Source organism: Numenius arquata, chromosome W (genome assembly GCF_964106895.1).
Source record: "Numenius arquata chromosome W, bNumArq3.hap1.1, whole genome shotgun sequence".
NCBI classification, from domain to species: Eukaryota; Metazoa; Chordata; class Aves; order Charadriiformes; family Scolopacidae; genus Numenius; species Numenius arquata.
The window spans coordinates 640607-660364 of NC_133615.1; the positions used below are offsets into that span (position 1 = coordinate 640607).

At 44.2% G+C, this 19758-nt stretch overlaps 1 protein-coding gene across 1 annotated transcript in view; it reads right to left on the reverse strand.

Annotated features, from left to right (window-relative positions):
* Positions 1-19758, reverse strand: part of LOC141476563 (WD repeat-containing protein 7) — an 87505-nt gene that overhangs the window by 42430 nt on the left and 25317 nt on the right. The window contains exons 19-20 of the mRNA XM_074165255.1: positions 17258-17371; positions 642-863 (exon numbers count right to left, since the gene is read on the reverse strand). Of these exons, the coding sequence (XP_074021356.1) occupies positions 642-863; positions 17258-17371 (336 nt within the window). The remainder of the gene's footprint in view (positions 1-641; positions 864-17257; positions 17372-19758) is intronic.

Consider the following 19758-nt stretch of genomic DNA (forward strand, 5'->3'; position numbering starts at 1 on the left):
GACCTTACAGAGACGACCAAGGGGACTTCTGCCAGACTCCACAGAAACCAAACAAATAGCAGCACGGGCAGGAACCTGCCCAAAATAATTGTATGAACTAGGGTGCTGCAGTCACATTTGCTTCTGGTAGATTTTGCACTATTAACAACAAACTGTCAATGCATAGATACGTAACCATCTTCGATAAGGTCGCTTTTACTGTCCGTACTAAGTATAATTACACCACCACTGCAGTACTAATTGTAATACAGGTCCAGACGTAACACTTCATATAGCACAGCTTTCCATTAAATTCATCTGCCTCTTTCTCTACTAAGGGGTGTTTTCAGGATTAAAAAATAAAAGAACGAATCACATAAATGCAGTTGTAAATGCACGTGTTTTGGTTTAAGCGGGAGAAGAAAGGATGTCGGAATTCCCGCGGAAGAGCTGGAACCAGCGCCGGACTGGTTCTGCCTGTGGCCCTCTCTCCTGGCAGCCTCATATTGTGCTGCTGCTTATTGTGTTCAAAATTTCTCAGCTTTCTCTTTTCCAGTGAAAGGGTAATTTAAATTAACCGGTTTGTACCGAGATGTAAATACCACCCCTTCCTCCCTGCCCCACACAGCAGAGCAAGGGAACCAGCGCCCTGGGTTACTCACACGTGTGCCTCGCCAAGGAATAATTCGAACCCCCGCTGGTCAAACCGAACCCCTCGGGAATCTGACTGGAACTACGTGGCCGGGTGAGAAGTTTGGGAGGTTCAATTTCGGCTCCGAACTCCGCCCCGATGACCCCCAGCAGGACGATGGCCGTGGCCTGCTTCCGTCTCTCTTCATAGGACGTGGAGATTTTCTTCATTTGGGGGAGACCAGACAGACAACCTAAAATGAAAAGTAAGAAACATAAGAAAAAGCCAAAGCAGGGTTGTTCTGTAATGCTCCAAACATTGTGTTTCCCAGAGAAAATAAAAAAGGTTAAATCACATTTTCAGGACCGTTACTGCCCTTGCCAGGATTTTCAGCTGCTGGAGATTATTCCATTTTACTTCTCAAAACCTCTAACGCATGACAAAAGTCTAAATCCCACCCATGCAAGGCCTGTCTTCAATGAAACCCACCCTTCAAAACCGGTCGAGTTCTCACAGAAAAATAGAGCCAGCAGAAAACTGTCCCATTTCATAGTTTTACTCGTTCAGCTGATAAGAGATCTGTGGAATTCTGCGTTTGTCTGTTTTTCATGAAAGGTGTTTTTCGGTTTGCTTAACTTTAAATTTGCATAAGGCTGTATTATTTTTTTAAATATTTTTAGGATAACTCACTTGTATTATATAAAAGCTTCTTTTTGTTTTAGAATGCATCATCACATTCAGATTCTTATTAAATTTTAGCTAACAGTATATAACATTAAACAAACTACTAATTTTTTTTTTTTTTTTTTTACACTAAAATGTAACACACGGTATTTTAGCAAACGTTCTTACCAACAGTGAAAAAAACTCATTGTATTATCAATTTTAAATAAAACTGAAATGTACATCATCAGCCTAATGTAGCCCCGGGGATGTTTAATTTCACTAAGCAGATGAAGTTTGTTTTCTTTAGAGTAAAGAAAGAAAATCTTAGAGAAATGGACTGGAATGTAAATCCCGTATTCATTTACCCTGACAAGGACAGTTCGCTTTTACCTACAGCGCTAATTCCCAGCATTCCAGGAAACGTCCTACCAGATATTCTCCACAAATACTGAAGTTTTACTCCTCCTTACAGCACGCCGCCAGTAAACCTTTGCCAAGAACTCGGAAGGCACCACCTGGCCCTGAATGAGACTTACGGATTAATGAAGGGAGAATTAATGAGTTGGCCCGTACGTCTCTCTCTGCTAGTGACATCCAGGCGGCTTGCTAGGAAAGGGAACGGGACCCACGAGAAATCTGACCAGATTTAGAGCCCACGTTAGAAGACCATCCCTGTCCAGGCCACCACGGCGCGGTGACAGCGATGTGCCAGCCGAGAGGGAGAGAAAAACAACAGGAAGCTTAACAATGGTAGGGGAGGAAAAAAAGGGAAAGAAGAAAATCAATAGTAACTGCCTTTGGAGGAAGAAGGATGGAAACGGGCTGTAACAGACAAAGCAAAAAATGTAACAGTTCTAATTGTTGGGCAATCGCTTATCCCGCTCTGATCGCCTGCAGACACCCCATTCCCATTAACATTTGCATAGGGGCTGCCTGCACATGGCACCCCAACACCCGCATTCCCATGCCAGGGACCCCAACACAGGGCCCTGCTCCCTGCAGCCCCCCAGCACCCCCGTTCCCATCCCAGGCATCCCACCACAGGGTACTGCTCCCTCCCTGCAGCCCCCCCATTCCCGTGCCCTCCACCACACTGCAGGGGTGCACCCTCCCTGCTCCCCATGCCCCCCCAGCACCCCCATTCCTGTGCCAGGCACCCCACTGCAGGGCACTGCTCCCTCCCCTCTCCCCCCAGCCCCCCTCGTTCCTTGCCAGGCACCCCAACGTAGGGCCCTGCTCCCTGCAGCTGCCGCAGGCCCCCCATTCCTGTGCCGGGCACCCCATTCCCTCCCCGCGGCCGCCCCCATCCCAGGTGCTCAGCCAGCGCCCGCCCTGACATCTCAGATCAAGACGAATTGGCGCAAACTCCCCATCCAAGATTGTTTTATACCATTTAATTTAGTTTCTTCCCCTGCTTGGCTGAGCACAGCTCTGTTATGGATTTCTATTCTAATGGGCTGCAGCGGGAGCGGGCGCGGGCGGCGGAGCAGATGCTGGAGCCGGGGCGGGGGGATGCGGATCGATGGGCGAGGCGTGACCCCGGCCCCCGGCCCGCGCCGCCGCTCCCGGCACCCGGAGAGGAAGAGCCAACACATGTGCCGCTTCCAGTAGGAAATTAAACGGCGGGGGCACTGGGTGAGAAGGCTCTCCCCCCCCGCCGCCTCGCCATTGATTACGGCGATATGAAGTTAACCCTTCGGCGCATCCCCCATCCTGGCTCAACAGGGCTCTCACCTCGCAGCTTAAACCGGCAAATTTGCTTAGAAATATGGGCTAGTGGTGGGTTTTGTCAGTGTTGGGTTGGAGGTTGGACTGGATGATCTGAAAGGTCCTTTCCAATCTCAACACCTCTATGAAATACGGAAGCAACGGGCACCCACAAGCTGCGTCCCATCCCTCGGATGGGCCAGAGCACCGGCATCACCCGGCAGGCGACGGTAACGAGTCCTCAGCGATGAAGAGGGGATCCATCGGGAAGGCTCTCGGGCCCAGCGCTGAGCCCATCGCTCCCACTGACCCCGCCGCCCCAGCACCCAGATGTCCAGGAGATAACTCTTTGTTAGCCAAACAATAAATTCCAGCCACGACGGGGCGGGAAATGCTCTGGGTGTTTCCTGAGCAATCCGGGGTGCGATAGGCTTCACCCCGCTCCCTGCGGCAGCGCAGGGTCTGCTACCTCGAAAAACCAAACCCAGGAAACTAAACAAAAACCAGACCAAAAAACCCCCCAAACCACCACAGCCCAACCCTCCCCCCAGCAATATTCCTCCCCCAAGCCTCTCGATGAGGTAGGGAAAAATAAACCCTTAAATATTTTTGCCTTTACTTTTTTGATTACTAGCAGAAACACACCACTAATTGCAATGATTTCCTACAAATAAACTGACAGCCGTTTGGGAGATTTTAAAATGAAATAACGTCTCTAAAAGTAGTCCTTTCTACAGTTTCATTTGTCTCATGAAAATTTGGTATTTTCTCACAGCGACGTGCCTCCCTTTAATCATGCTAAAGGGTGACACGGAGATCCATTTTCTTGACAGGACAGTTGATCACCCTATCACAGTAAGAAAATTAATAACCTCAAATAGCCCTACGTGGAAAACAGAAGCTACACCGGTGAAAGGACAAAAACCTTCTACATTTCAGTTGTAAAAATAACAGGCTTCCGGACCCACACGCCACCCGAGCAGCCTATCGTGGCTGGGCTTTCACCCGGCCGGGCTTTCCTGAGACTAAACCACCAACATTAAATACTGCAAAATATCTCATCTCAGTTTTTGAGAGCGAAACATCCCCAGCCGCTCAGAGGAGACAGCTTTACGGATAGCACGGAGCATATTTATGAAGTGTTTAAAATATAGGTAAAACATTTCAGAAGTTTAAATTGTTTAAAAGGCTGCAAGATATTGATTACTTCATTTAAAAAGCAGTCAGAGAGTGCAGCCACGAGGTCAGGATAAATTTAACAGTTTGAAGCACTTTACTAAATAACTCTAAAGATCACATTAATTGGCTTTGCACAGTTCTTGGGTAAAATTAATTTTATCCTAGCTTACAATAAAAGGATTAAAAGACAAATTAAGTTCTCCAGGTTTAACTGGAATAGGAATCAATGGATTTGAATTAAGGCTGAAGGCAGTTTTATGAGAGATGGCCTGTTACCAGATCCCTTCTATCTGTCGGCAGGAGCGTGCTGGTGGGACTCCCGGGCCGTACCGGGTACAAAAGCCTTGCCGGAGTAGGTGCCAGACCCATTTATTATGATTAAACACACCGGCTGCACCCGTGGTGTCACCGACCAGCCCCTGTCCAACAGAACCGTGTCCCAGCCCTGCTCCATCAGCCCTGGCTACCGTCACCAAGAGCCACCCGGCCACAGCCCAGCGAGGGACAACCCAACATAACTAACAATGTGGCCGCCATCACGTCCCCTAATTTAAATGTAATCACTAAGATTTAGTCACAGCATTTAACCTGCATAAAATTCAGTAAAGTGACAAAACCTCGGGACGTTGCAGCAGCCCCTTTTCCATTGTCCCACGCTCCGAGAGAGTCCTCATCGGAGCTCAAATACAGCAGAGGCACAGCACCGGGCTCTGTGGGCTTTTGCAGCAGTAAGTCCGTTAGAACATACAGTATTTTGAAAATATATATCTGAAATGAATAAAACAGCTTGCTCAACACCACAAACGCACTTTCAATCAGATGTGGTAGAGAACTCAGACCTTGCATCCCAATCTTGTACCCTTAAAATATAAGGGTACAAAGGAAACCGAGAACCAAAGCCCTCTGGATGTTTGTCCCAGTTCCTGTTCCCCAGCACTGACCGCCCACAGCCAGAATTCACTGTCTAGAGATGACAGCCTGCCATCGTCACTTGTCCCTCCTGTCTGCCAGGTCCCTCTCTCTGCATTACTTCTGATTGCTTTTCTGTTAATTTATGAAGGGGAGGTTTATAAGTGGGTGGGTTGGGGTAAGGGTTTCCACCCATCCTTCTTCCTTTTCCTCTCTCTTTCAGGCCTGAAAAAATATATAGTTAGTTAAATTTGGAGATTTAGAGAGATTAGATTTGGAGATCACAGTCTACTATTTCCTTACAAGTAAATACATTTACATAACGCTCTGCTTGTGAGCTAGGCAGGAAATAGCAAAAGCCTTTAAGAAAGCTACACACTAAACGTGCCCCGGAGAGATACCCATCCTTACCTTCAACCGCTCCGCATTCTTCAACCAGTCCCAGCCATGCTACAGGTTTGCCTACATTTCTCGGTTTTAAGATTATATACAGAAGAATAATTACAGTAATTTCAGCACCTCCTGAAAGCTTATAAAGCCAGAGAGCTCACAATAAATCAGAACTGAAAAATACTATGAAAAAATAACAATAACGGAGAGCAACCGTGAGGAAAATGCAGAAAGACAGGAGACAATGTGTTTTATCTCACCTTATGAAAAGCGCGGTTACTCATTACTAACCCCACGTCATTAAAAGTACCGTGATTACTGGGAAGAGCAGCCATTCCTGTATCCACAGCTCCCTCCGCTGGCCCCGCAGAGAAGGGTTCCCCAGCAGGGACCGGGCCAGGGATGCTCCGGGCCGGGGGGGCAGCAGCCCCCGCACCCGAGCCAGCTCCTCACAGCTTGTACTTTCAATGCATTACTGAAAAAACAGTGACTCCGTACAGTCTCTTCTCATCGCAGCAGCGTGGCTTAGTTTGGAATAAACACCTTTTTTTTTTAAAGAAAATTAAGCACTTTCCCATCACAACTACAGCAGCAACAAAAACCAACCAAAAAACCCACCACACCCCAAAAAGACAATGTGGGTTTTGGATACAGGTTTTCAGGACACAATTCTTTGCTAAATACACTTCTGGTAAGTCACAGAATGGTTTGGGTTGGGAGGGACCTTAAAGACCATCCAGTTCCAGCCCCGGACACCTCCCCACTAGACCAGGATGCTCAAAGCCACGTCCAATCCGGTTACATCTCAAGTTCTCTATATATATGTGTATATTTGTGATATTTACCTTAGTGCAGACAGAAAGCTCAAATATTTTGTGAAATTATTTTCTTTTCCTCCCACATAAAAAAAATTATCTTCCAACGAAAAAAACTAAAAGACTGCAGCGTTATCTATAGAGAGTTCAAATACACACCTTGAATTAAATTTGCTCAAGAGAAGTACAAGCGCCTTACTCATAACAATTAGTATTTTGAAATTAAATATTTTACTGTATTTTATAAAGATCTCTGCTTTCAAACCATCAGACAGGGAAGACATCCACGTAAAAAGAAATAAAGATATTTTATGAAAATTTCCTGTATATTTTTATCATTTTTGCTGCTCAGGTACGTGTGTTTCAAAATGAGATCTGTGTATGTTTAGATAATGAAAGAGGACTTGACAACACCACTTGAAAATAAATTCAGGTAAGGATGTGCAAAAGAATTGCCCTGGAATCAAAACAAAAGCTGGGGTTTGGGTGTGTGTTTGTTTCTTTGGCTTTTCTTTTTTTTTGTTTTGTTTTGTTTCATTGGTTTAGTTTGCTTTTTCCCTGCCCCAAAGGCCCTCCCTCCCCATTGGCACAAGGAGCTGATTGACTGATAACACCTTGTTATTTTCTTTCCTGGCTGCAGCAAAGAATTTGAAATAATGGAGCATCGTTACTACTGTAAAAACTGGAAGTGTTAAACTTAATTTTTCACAGGGCATCTTATAACAGACAAGTCTAATAACTAAATAGCAGCAAGTCGCATAGCTATGGATTACTGAAAGCAGGACATTTGCTGGTTTGCTTTTTGATACCACGTTCCCTGTGGGATGTCAGTACTGTGGCCCCATGCCGGTTGCCAGCTGCAACAGAGAGAGGGGAATTATTAAACCTCTCCTGGTCAATAGTAATATTTATTAGGTGAGGACGGAGTGTTATTTTTAGAAAAAGATTGTTGCAGCCACCAACAGATTTACAAAAATCGGAAAAAAAAAAAGTTCATCTTTGTTAAACCTTCCATTGAAGACCCTATCTCAAATCAAAGGGTCAGAGCCCACATGCAAATCCCACAGGTTATCCACCTGGAACACCCAAACATGCGCTACTGGAAACCAGCAATGGACTTGTTGATTAAAAATGGTAGTTTTCAGGGGAAGGAAAGCTCTCCGGAATCCGTTCGCCTCCAACCAAAGCATTCCAGAGGCGCGACTGGCAGCCTGAAGGGTTAAGGCGCTGATTTTCCTCTGCAGAGGTGGTGCTATTTTAAGCCAATAGTGTGGTTAAATCCAGCCCACGGCAATCGATACGGCACTGCTCGGCTCAAGGTGAGACCCAATCAACCTGTCGGCAGCGCTGAGGAATCGCCTTTGCAGTACACCCCGAGCGCCAAGTGCCTTTCGGCCCAGAGCTGGGGCATCAAATTATCATTAGCCATCACTCCTTCCTCCCAAGGAGCTGCCGCCCCAAGGCGTTGGGTACCACCAGGCACCAGCGCAGCCCCCGTGCCCGTCGGCACCGGGAAGGGCAGCCCATGCTGCCAGCACGCCCTACCTGGCTTTATCTCCTGACAAAACACCAGAGCAGGGTGTAGGACGGCTCTATCGGTGTTCTCTCACGTGCTTAGGATCCACCAAAGCCCTTCTGCACCCCGCAAAGCTGAAGAGTGCTGCCTAAATCCCCACGCGGTCCCACTAACGCTAGTGAGATGACATGTATTAATTACTCTCATACAGTTATAGATTCTTATCTGGCCTCACTTATTTTTGCAGTAGGAAACACCGACATGCGTGCCAATTAGTACTTTACAACAGGGGTACATGAAACTAACAGCAAACTGATTTCATCCCTGTAACTGCAAACACCGAGGCTGCTGCTGTCAGTCACTGTCTGTCTGCAACATACTAATAAAAACCAAACCACATTTAATAGTTACCCAATACCTGAAGTGAAGCAGTAATAAACTTCACCTTTGGAATACACAGACACAGAGGTTAACCTGTTTTCTCTTTGCAATAAATGTTCCTTTTTTCACCAATGCTTTGTGAACTCTGGGCTGAAAATGTCTGCTTTCAAAAAGCAAGTAAAAAATTAGCTGTTCTCTTCTGTACACGTGTTTCCACTACCAGGTACAACTAAGCAAGCATCGCCTTAAACTACGTTAATTCTGTTCTAAGCCATATAGCCCAAAGGATTTAATAACTTGAGAATTAATTCTACCACAGCAGCATTTGGTTGTTCCATACCACATCCAAGAACCACAGACATCAGTTATGGAAGTAATTATTGTCCCTTTACCTTGCTGTTGCAATTTTTAGATGCAGGTTTGGGCTGTAATTTCCGGAAATCTGTTATTTCTCATCATTACCATCTGCATAAATGAGTCAGAACTTTTTAATTTTTTTTTTTAAATGTTAAATTTTAAATGTTCATTTAAAATGCTCGTTTAACTTTTCAAAATTTGGATTAGAATTGCTTTAATGTCTTTGGAGCATTAAGTCAGTGCCTTAAAACCCTCCCGTTGCCCTGAGCAGCCCGTGCCCAACGTTTCCCGCTGGGAAGAGCAGAGACTCCATTTCCCCACTCTCGGCCCTGCTGGGAAGCATCATCCTCACCCAGGTGGCATTCCCAGGGCTGCAGAGCAGGGAAATACTCCCCTGGAACAGGGACAACAGAGGAGAAAATGCCAGTGAACTGCAGCAGATGGGAATGTGGCTGCAAAATGTACTTGATATATTTTTTCAACATCATTTAATGAGCTGTTAATAAGAGACCATTAAAGAAATTGTTGGGGTTCAGACCTCTCTAGACATAGGTAGGCTTCCATAAAACTGGTAGAGCTGGACCTCACGCTCTGAAGTATGATTATTATTTTATTGAAAGGAACGTTACCGTTAAGAGTAAAACTATTTTACATTATAGTCATTTTGAAACCGAATGGCAACTTTCCTGATGCTTTATGGAAAGATGTTGTTCCTATTGGAAATCAATAGGAAAGCAGAAGAAATTAGATAGCTATGATTTGCCAAGAAATCAATAAGAGATAGAGCAACATCAGAACCCACGTTAACTTTTACATATTAAAATTGGACTCGCGTGTGAACCTGCGCTGTGGGAGCGGGGCTGGGAGAAGGCAGGCAGCGGTGAGCAGCCCCCCACAGCAAAACCGGTCTGTATATAGAAAAATATTAGGGGAAAAGGAAAGCTTCTAGCAGCGCTACGAAGAGGATTTAGACTGAGATGAGGGTTATAACTAATCAGGACTTTTTTCCCCCCAAGTTAAGCTGCAAAGGCAGGCGCAGGGAGCGCTTTGCAGCGCTGCTCAGAGCCCTTCCGTACAGGCTTTGCGCCCCGGGCTCGTCCCGCTAGGAGAGCGGAGGTGCGCACACACCTTCCCGATCGACCCCTGTACCTACGCACAGACAGGAATCCCACTAATACTATGAAACACATATTTTCATATCTGTTTGTTGCTTGTTTAGCAACAGAGAAAGTCTTTAGATCAACATTCAATAGTCATAAAAATTTTATTCAAACTACAGTAGAGTTTACCTTTCAGTGGGATCATCTGAATCAAACAGTGAAACCAACAGGATGTAATTCTCATTTTCTGATTCTCCATCCCCTCATACAGCCGGACCTGAAAAAACGAGCATCCCTTTGAAAGGCGGGTGCCAGTGTGCGCAGGAGCAAGGTGGGAGGAAGCCCCGGGGCAGTGCCACGCTGGCCCTACAGTAGCCAAAGTTTGGCCCTCCGTGGTAGCCAGGGAGCCACAGGACCCCAGTGGAGGGACCCGCGCTGCCGTGCAGCACGTGCCATTTACACAGGGCTTTAGCCAGGGCTCCGCCGCTGAATACAGAACACACTCTATTTGGCTTTCAGTCAATTAAGCTTTAAGCTGTCAGCAAACAAGACTTTTAAGTTAATTTTGAATCACCACAAATCAAGTTGAAGGTTGTGAAAGGGCACGCTCACATGCCGGCATGAAAAAAGGCACTTTAATTGCCTCTGAATAGCTATTTTATGCTGCAATTGGCCTATTGAGTCTTAGATGATCTATTTATTTATCAAAGTGCAAAGACTGGTAAAAGAATGAAATGTATGAACTCTAATCATCTTCTCTCTTGCCCAAGTAGGTAAAATTTAAATTTGTGCTTATAGAAAAGTACTGTTGAAATTATAATCTTTTAACACAGTTCGATATGTTTGCATTATATTTTAGAGTAGTTACAGCTGTTCAAAGTACAGCTGAAATGTGAAAACAAGCAATTTTCAAAACAATATGGCATTGCCTTGTTGGTTTTTTAAAAATTCCAGCAGGTTTTTCATGCTCTATGTAGATAACTAATGTCTTGAACCTGCTAGCTTGAAACCCTGACTATCCAGAAGGAGGTATAGAAAAATGCTATAAAATAACTGCTCTAAATTTCCTACCAGAGCTCTCTCTGCTCTGAAAAAACTTTTGTTTAGAATGAAATGACACCAGAGAGCACCCACAGGAACAGGCCTTCAGAACTGCTCTGCTGCAGTGAATTCCTGCCCTGCAATGACCCTCCTGGGGTACAGACGGGAAACAGCTCATGTGTTGCAAGAAATGGTAAACAGTCATCTCAAACTACACACGTCCAGTAAACAAAAAAAACCCAAAATCCAAACCTCTTCCCAAATTTCAGGAGTTGCTTCCAAGGCTAAAGGAAATCTTAAAGAAGTTGTATGTGACATTTAACAATATATTGGTCATCAAGTAAACGATTCATGTAATAATAACCAGCACGAGCTTCTGGGAAAATAACCTTCCCATGGAAGTTCCTGGACTCCAGTAGTTCTTACCATGACAGTAATAAGGACTGGAAATTGTTAATTCGTGCACGTAGATTTGATACATTCCTTTTATAACCCATGCCTCTTTAAAACTCCACTTCTACACCTAAGAGATTATTCTAAATAATTTTCTTTTGACTATAATGTTCACTCAAAAGCATATGACCACGTTAAAGAAACCGTTACGCTGGAGCGTTTCTGCCCACCGTCACAGAGAAGACAAGCAGCCAGATGAACACAATTAAGGAGTAGACGTTTTCCTAAGACAAAGAGAAGTAACTTTGGCCAAGTTAATAGGATTTTTCAGAGTAACTGCGGCACAAAGGGGCGCTGCACAGAGCTGGAAGAAGACATCTGTCACCAAACCAACAAAAGAATTTCAGACAAGAGTCCCAGATGGATTTTCCCAAAGTACTGAGGTATAAAGCACACACTGGCCCCAAATTCCCACTTTCACACACAAAATGTAACAGTCTAAGGACTGATACCACTTAGACACGTTAGGTGAAGTTTAGTATTAAGCTGTGTACCATCAAATAAGTACAGATATCAGACAGTATACAAAACTAAATGAAAAAGTTCTGTTTTCAACTACAAAAGCAGGTATTTGTAGATGAATGCATGTTAAAACCTGCTTCTCCTGCTACACTAAAGAAATCAATATTTAACACAGCCGTTATTCAAAACTGTACTGTGCGAGATCATGGCCTTCATGTACTACACTGAGTCCATGAAATATGCGATAAAGTAAATATTTTCAAATTTGAAAAGTTCCTTGCTCCTGTGATGTAAGTTGTGGACTCCTAATTAGTACATTGTGATGTAAACGCATAGAGAGACCGCTGAACTTAATTACCCCACCGGAATGCCCACCCTCTGCCTGATTTCGCCCCAGGTGGCACGGCTGCCCACGAGAGAGGGGACAGAGGCCGGGCTGTCCTGTGTCCCCCGCCAGTAGCCCCAGCGCTCGTCCCCAGCCACACAAGCCCTGCAGCCCCAGCTCTGCGCACCCCCAACTTTCACTTTTCACCCCCAGCTTCCACTTTCTACAGCCCCACGGGCTCACACCCTGAAGAAAAACTGATGCTGCTTCCCACAGAGGGCAAACAACGCTGCAAAGCCAGTCACAGCTTAAAACCTACGCATACTGCCTTCTATTAAATACATACATATATAAAAATGTGTATCACTAGCTTTTTCAGCCAAAGTACTTTTAATTTTTTAAAAAATCTACACTAATTTTAGGAATGTCAGTTATTTTAAATTCAATATAAACACAGTAACTGACACCAGGCTGGTGGGTGGGTTGTCCCTGGCCCTGGGGCTGCCCTTTGCCCACTCCTCCCGCTGGGCACCACAGGTCCCAGCTCTGTCATTGCGCTACTTTCCATGAATGCTTCTCCATTAATTACAGACCACCTCGCCAGCCCCCCAGCAAACCCATTTACTTGCATTAGTACTTCCTTAACGAACCCCTTCCCAAGGCTGACAGATGCCGCTCAGCCAGATGTCAGGCCCAGAACCCCTTGCAGAGAGCGGAGCTCAGTGGCCTCTGCGGGGCGACATCTGCTTGGCTGGCAGATGCCCACGGATCTTCGTTGGAAAACCCAGTGTTTTTACATGAATTATGCTTCCTTAAAAAAAAAAAAAACAACCCCAAAAACCCCCCCAGAATTTTACCCGTAATTTCATGTTTCCTTGTAGAAAGCTAATTGCAAACCGTAGGAACCTAGATTCTCAATTAGCTTGGTATACAATTACCTATTAGACATGTTTCTCAAGGTGTTTCAGAAATCCTGTTAGTACACACATTAAAAATTAACTTCAAAAATTAAAATTAGCTGAAATTAACACTAAAAATTAACCTTTACATGTTAAATAACCTGTGTCTGTGACTTCACATTCCATTTTTCATTGTAACAGAAAAGACCAAGTGACAGAGATGAGTCAGGGTGTATCTCCTCTATTATCACCATTAGCATCTGAAAGGGATGAAGTTTTGCTTTAGATGATAAACGCTCACTTTTCTGGTATTTTACACAATAGCCAGTGCATGATATGGTAGATGGCTTTCCAATGAGTGACTAAACACAAATTAAAAGCTGCTTTGATCTCTTGGTGGTGGCCTTTGCAGCTACAAAACTGTGTGACAGGGGCCGTGGAAGGTGCCCAGGTCCAGACCAACCTACTAAAAAGCAGCCCAGCAGGAACTTTGTCCAGAGCCTGACTCTTTTGGCACCCGCATTGTGTGGAACAGTGGGCCGCTGGCTTCTTTGCTGGGGACGGCAGATGGTTCCATTTGTTGTGCACCCCACATTTTCAGCAATTTTCTGGCTGGTAACGGGAGGGACGCACTGGGAATGGCACCTGGCGCTCCTGCTTCAAAGAACTCCAGCTCCAGCAGTAAGAAAGAAAACGAAGAGGAACCACCAAAGTAGTCCAGAAGCTCAATATGTTATTAAAAATGTAACAAAAGGGAAAAAAAAAAAAGCATAGTAGATGACTTAGCAGATGACTGTCCACAACTTTCAGTTTGTTGGAATATTTTCTTCCTTTACAGTGTAAGCCTTCGAGTAAAAAATTATAATAAACACGGAGAAAAATAATACATCACCCAGGAACTAATTTAAAACTACTTCAAATAGTCAGATGGGACCAAAATCAGAATGTCTAGACAGTGCAGGTAAATAAACATTGCTCAAAATATGAGCAAATGCAGGAAGTCAGAAATGTCTGCAAATGCATCCCATGAGCTGCTGCACTTGAGCGGCTGCGATGGTGGGCTCAGATACACCACCAATCACAAGAAACACAATCCCTGCCCTTACTCCTCTAAATCGACACAGACAAATGCTTCACTGATTAAAGAGCTATTTTTAAGTTTAGAGCGTGGGTTAATCTAGCAATATTTCTTGCTTCTGACTTCACCAATTAAAGGATAGTTATTGCTTTAAAAAAATACTACTCATTATGCACAAAAACAGATTTGTGAATATTGAGAGAAGGGATTTAAAAAATTAAATTTTCAAGTTTACGGACATTTTTCAGGAGCATTCCTAGATTTTATTTTCCATATAACCCTTTGTATGTTCCCTACTGTAACTGCTGGACCTCTCGTATCAGAAACGAGAGTGTCTGTGCAATGCACAAATCGGTCTGCTTCACCGAGACTCCTGGTGGTTTCACAGCAAAACAAAGGGCATTTTTACAGCACGTATTTGCTGCCTTTCACTGTCACAAGGCATTTCCAAACAGCCCTTTCTCTCTCTGTGCAAGGCATCGCCAAGGGACAAGGAGAGGGCTGACCAGCAGCCCTCCCCGCTCCGTGCACCGATGTGTCGCAGCAGCAGCAGGAGAAACAGACCCGACCAAACAGTAACCCTTGTCTCTGTAGCTACAGCAGTGCCCCATCTCCAGCCTTTTGGAAGGACAGAGCCTTAACAATAAATTGCATTTCAATCCATTTCCTACTATCCCGAGCAGCAATTGACTATGTTATATCACAGCGTTTCCTAAAGCAGTAAATGTTTATGTTGGCTCAAGTAAAAGTGCATGAAAATTGTACCTGTTACTGTTTGTTTTTATGAAAACACCAAAACAGAGTAATTGCTCTAATTACAGTGTATTTAGCCTTGTTACCTGTCAGGCCACCTGTTGGAGCATTGTCACTGTACCAGCAAGACAGCTTAAGGAAGGTGTCAGTGCCATGGTTCTGCTCCCCGGGGCAGTGTCCCCTCCTGGGAGCGGGCACAGGAGCAGCCACAGCAGCCTGTGCCTTCAATTTCCCACCCACTGACATTTTATTTTCATACAGCTATTCAAAACAAAGAGTAAAAAACCATGAACTGTTTAGTGCTTTATAGCAGACAACAGATTCTGTAATCAAACAAGTTAGGGGGCAGGAAATCTGTTGCCTAGGGTCGGAAGAAGATGCCAAGGCCATCTAACCCTCTCTCCCCCCGAGCTCTGTCCCCTACATGAAACTCCTCCAAATCTCTCCAAACGGGAGCAAACCCTCCAGAACTCTGGGCTGGGGTCCGTACCCCCCTCGCACACGTGGACGTGGCCCCATTGCTTCAAACAACGGCAAAAGATGGGCCCCAATGAGCCCCAGCACCAACCTCTTCCCAAATACGTACCAGAACTACCTTGGTGGTGTGGTTTTTTTTCCTTAAAGTATCTTGCTCTTCCTTTAATTATTGGGCAAACATATTTGCATAGCTAAAATAAAACTTAAATGCTATCATGGATCCTAAAATAACACTGAAAATATGAATAGAATACAAGTTGCAAAATTGAAACAAAAATTGAAAAAGCCAGTTTACCATCATTATGAATTGCAAAATTTTGACCACTGAGGCCAGTAGATTTTATGCCCAATCAGGAAAAAAATGCTGTTGTCCCCATGTGAATTATTTAAGCAAAACATTTACTTTACTTTTAGTTATCCAGAAGCGCCTTTCAGGCATTAGAGACAGCAATAAATACCCTTACATCGGAACGCTATTCTTGCATGTGTTTTCAGTGCATTTGAAGATGGAGCCAATTTTCTAAAGAACTCCTGTGTGTGTGTCCTGAAACGCTGAAGAGGCACCAAAGTGTATTACCAAAGTATTTTCCAGCAACAGGCTTTGGTGCTTTTCAGCTGGCTAAGCTAAAAGGCTTTCATCTCTAAAAGGACTGACGTGAAAGTGATCCTTTTAAAAAATTATTTGGATAAATGAAAGTATTTGGTGAATCTCAATTTGAACTGAAAAAAATCCCGTTGACCACTGCACAGCAGCATTACTTTGTGCAATCAATAAATATTAGCCTGAGTAGGACCACTACAGAAAGAAGCTGCGTCTTTTTTTAAGGCTAAGGTTAAGTTTAAATTGTCTCAAAACTCTAGCAGCGTAGCAGACAGCTTTCTGAAAGCCTCAGAACTCACCAGTCTGGCACACAGCAAAAACCATACATAATTTGAAACTTACTCCACCAGAGCATCCCATCTTCAGTCTCTTTCCCATGAAATGAACATGGGACACGGAAGGGGCAGAAAGGGTCCCAGATCCCACACGTGACTGTTTCTAACACTGTTGGTGCTAAAGCTTCCAGAAGAAGCCGTAGGAGGTCTCTGAGAGCCAAGGAGATGGTGGATGTTCTGAAGGAGATGCTGAGCTGATGTCTCTGCTGGGGCAATGTGTGTTTCAGGGTATGCCCAGCCCACTCATTACTTTATTTTTATTTTTTCCAGGGTCCATCCTGTATTCCTTGCTGTTTCTTGACAAGTCCTGCACCATCTCCTGGCTGCTAAAGGCATTCCCAGCATCCTTCCTCCCTCCTGCCTATTTCCAGTTGCCTTTTACCCTCAACCTGCGTGAATGCTCCCTCCTTCAGCAGCAGTAACCCTGTCCCAAGCACCTTCAACCACAGACTTGACCCAAAACAGGATCTGTCACACTAACTGTCTTCAGCTCAACAGAAATAAAGAGTTTGCTTTTAGACTTTCACAAAAATCTATACAAAGCTCAGTCAAAATACCTTGGACTTTATAGAGCTTTCACGTTCTACAATCTGCAGTGTGCTCTGCTAAAATACATACCACAATCATTCCAATTCCAACGATGCTGACATTGAGCAGATAGATATTCTCCTTAGGACATTTATAAATAAGCAGGAAAAAAGAATCAAAAGATAACTGCTTATAATTAAATGCATATTTTTGTACGGTCTGCCATTTCAGAATGTGCCTTGATGGACCAGAACTCTTGACTTTACCTGCCAGGTTGGAATAAACTAGAGCAAAGTAAAAAGCGATACAAGTACTGCAGAAATGAAACACACTTGAATTCGATGTGCAACAAACCAGCAGCAAGCACTTATTGAAAAAAACCCCTCAATTCCATCAAGCAGAGTGATGGTAGCACCTTACATCAGATCTTTCACCAAGGTAAATAATTTAAGGGATAACTATAAAGGTTCGTATAAAGCCTTTATTCTTCAAGAACTACAAACTAAACGTGTCGTTCGCAGGCAGACTTAGAAACTCAAACCATATATATTCGTAAAGCAGCCTTGGTATTTCATTTTCCCATGAAAAATACACTATTTGGCAGAAAGTGTTCCACCTCCTCTGCACAGTACCTGATACGGTGAGAAATAACAGATTCGTTACGTTAATGCTCACCTGCTGCGATGTCATCATCAACCAGGTCATGCTCCTCTTCCTGCACTTTCGCTTCTGTCCCCAGTGTATCCGGGCTGGCGCTACTGGTTTGAATGGCTTCCGAGGTTACTCCAGCTAGAAAACAACCGAACACCAAAGTCAGTGATTTCGGTAGGGAATGTTCTTAGATCAGGGGGAAAAAAAAAAGTCATTATCCTTTTGTACAGTGAACCATGGACTGTAACACTATGGAACACAGATAAAGCAGGGAGCAACTATTCCTGGTTTCCCTCCATACTGTAGGCAGACTCCTCACAAGCCTAGCCTTTAAACAGCTCTTCCACGCTGTAAATACCTCTTCTGTATTTTAATTCTCTTTCTGCCATCTTCTAGCATCATTAAAAACATCACATACACATAGTACACACTAACAACTTATTTAGCCACACACATAAATAGCAAAGTCTTTGGGGTCCTATCAACCTATCCTTACTCAATGAAAACTCCCATTTAAATCGATGGAAGTTTAATTAAGTTTTACTCAATTAATCTGGCTTTAAATAAAATTTTTTAACAGAGATATAGGTCGACTAGAAATACATTTGTAAAACCTGACAACAGCATATTTGTTATTATAGACTTTTCATATTTATTTTGCTTTCCTGTGATAACACAGATTATTATTTGAAGCAGGTTCAGAGCTAAAGAAATTTAAGCTGATATCCTTAAATTGTGTCATCTCGTGCTGCTGCCACATTTAAGATTTTTACTTAAAAAGAAACTAACGTGGAAGGAATGTTTACTGAGTGAACTGGATTTTAGGAGTAAGAGAAGTGCCTGTAGTCAGTGCCTGGGCAGGATGCCGGAGAGGAGGTTTCTGCAGAGGCCGAGTGGTGGTGCCGGTGGCCGGTGACAGCAGCCGGTGACAGCAGCGTGGCTGCCTGACATTAATTCACTCCACACCGCCCCGCTCCGATCAATGCTGGCAGCTCCCAGCCGCCCCGCGCTGCCGGCTCCATCCGCATCCCACTCCCACACAAAGGCTGGGGCAAGATAACCTTTTCCTTTCCATTAAAGCTAGAGGAGCCATTTTTCTCTCTGCAGTAACGTCACATATTTAAAGATATCTCTGTCCCCCCAGGGCTCAGCAGACAGACCCGCCACCAAGGGCTGCTTTAATCTGAGGAATGCCTTTGACACTGAAAGATGGCCCTTGTTCTTAAAAATAAGCAGGTAGAAAAAGGCAGTAGGGTTTTTCCCCTTTTGAACCCTCCCTGCAAACACGTCCTCGTGGCAAACGCCCCCAGACTCTGCGGCATTTCAGGGACAACCGAACACTGTGAAAGGGAGGAGCAGACAAGGCCATGGCAAATATTTACAGTCGCATGACAATCTTAGTAGATACAGGATGAAGCTTTGAAAGCTTAACTGTTTTCCTCCCTCTGGGAGCCTGAAAAACACCAACACCCGCAACATCCCTCGCAAGTTTAACTCGGAGCATCACTGACATGTCCTTTCCCATTCCATGGAGGGGCAACAAGCCGACGTGCCCATTTTGGACTTGAAGGCCCAAATAAAACAAAAATTTATTGTTTCCCCCCAACAAGGCGTTGTGAAATGAAACCTAACGTGTCCCAACACTCTGAACTGCAAATCCTGTGACACAGGAGCCGCATCGCCAGCTGGAAGCGCATGGCTCGGAGCAGTGAGGGCCACCAGGGGAAGAAGATCTGCCTGGCTTTCTCCCTGCTCCCCCGCCCCACCATGCACAGGGGGACAATCATCTCTCTTCCATCAGTTAAAAGATTATTAAAAGATAAGCCTGTGCAAGTTTCTCTGCCTTTCATTGCACGAAGACACTGGGACACACGCCAGTCGCTTGGTCTGCACCAGCAAGGTCATGTCCCAGAACTGGTATTGGATCTGAGCACTGATATGGGGAAAATATTTCATCTCTCATTGTTAGTAGCACCCACTCGACTCATTCAAGAGCCGGTTAAATGCAAATGGCAAAGGATCTCATATCAGAAGCAACCTTCTATTAGCAATTACCATGTCTGTTAATTGAAACAAAACCTGTTAATGTGCAAGAGAACTACTATTTCTACATCACGCATGTAAAAACTATTGCGGAGCAGTAATGTGCTGGACACAGAAATATGCTGATAATAGTTTATGCCCATATATCAAGAGGTGAAATTGGAAAAAGTGGAAGATGAAGGAATCAAAGCTGTATTTATCTTTCATGTTTCTTCTCCTTACCTTTCTAGCATAAAACTATACTTTTCAGAAGTTGATTGCATCTGTTTTGGCCATCCTAAATAATCCTTATCCCCTTCAATTCCTCCCCAGACCTTTAAAAATTATGTCAATTTTTAATCATGTCTTACAGTGTAACTAATATATATATTTTACTCTTTACCCACAGCAGCAACATTTGTAGCTCCTTATTTTGTTTCTCCTTTCTGATATCACAAATATTATTCTCCTTCAGAGTGTCGGCATCTTTGTGTATGTTCATA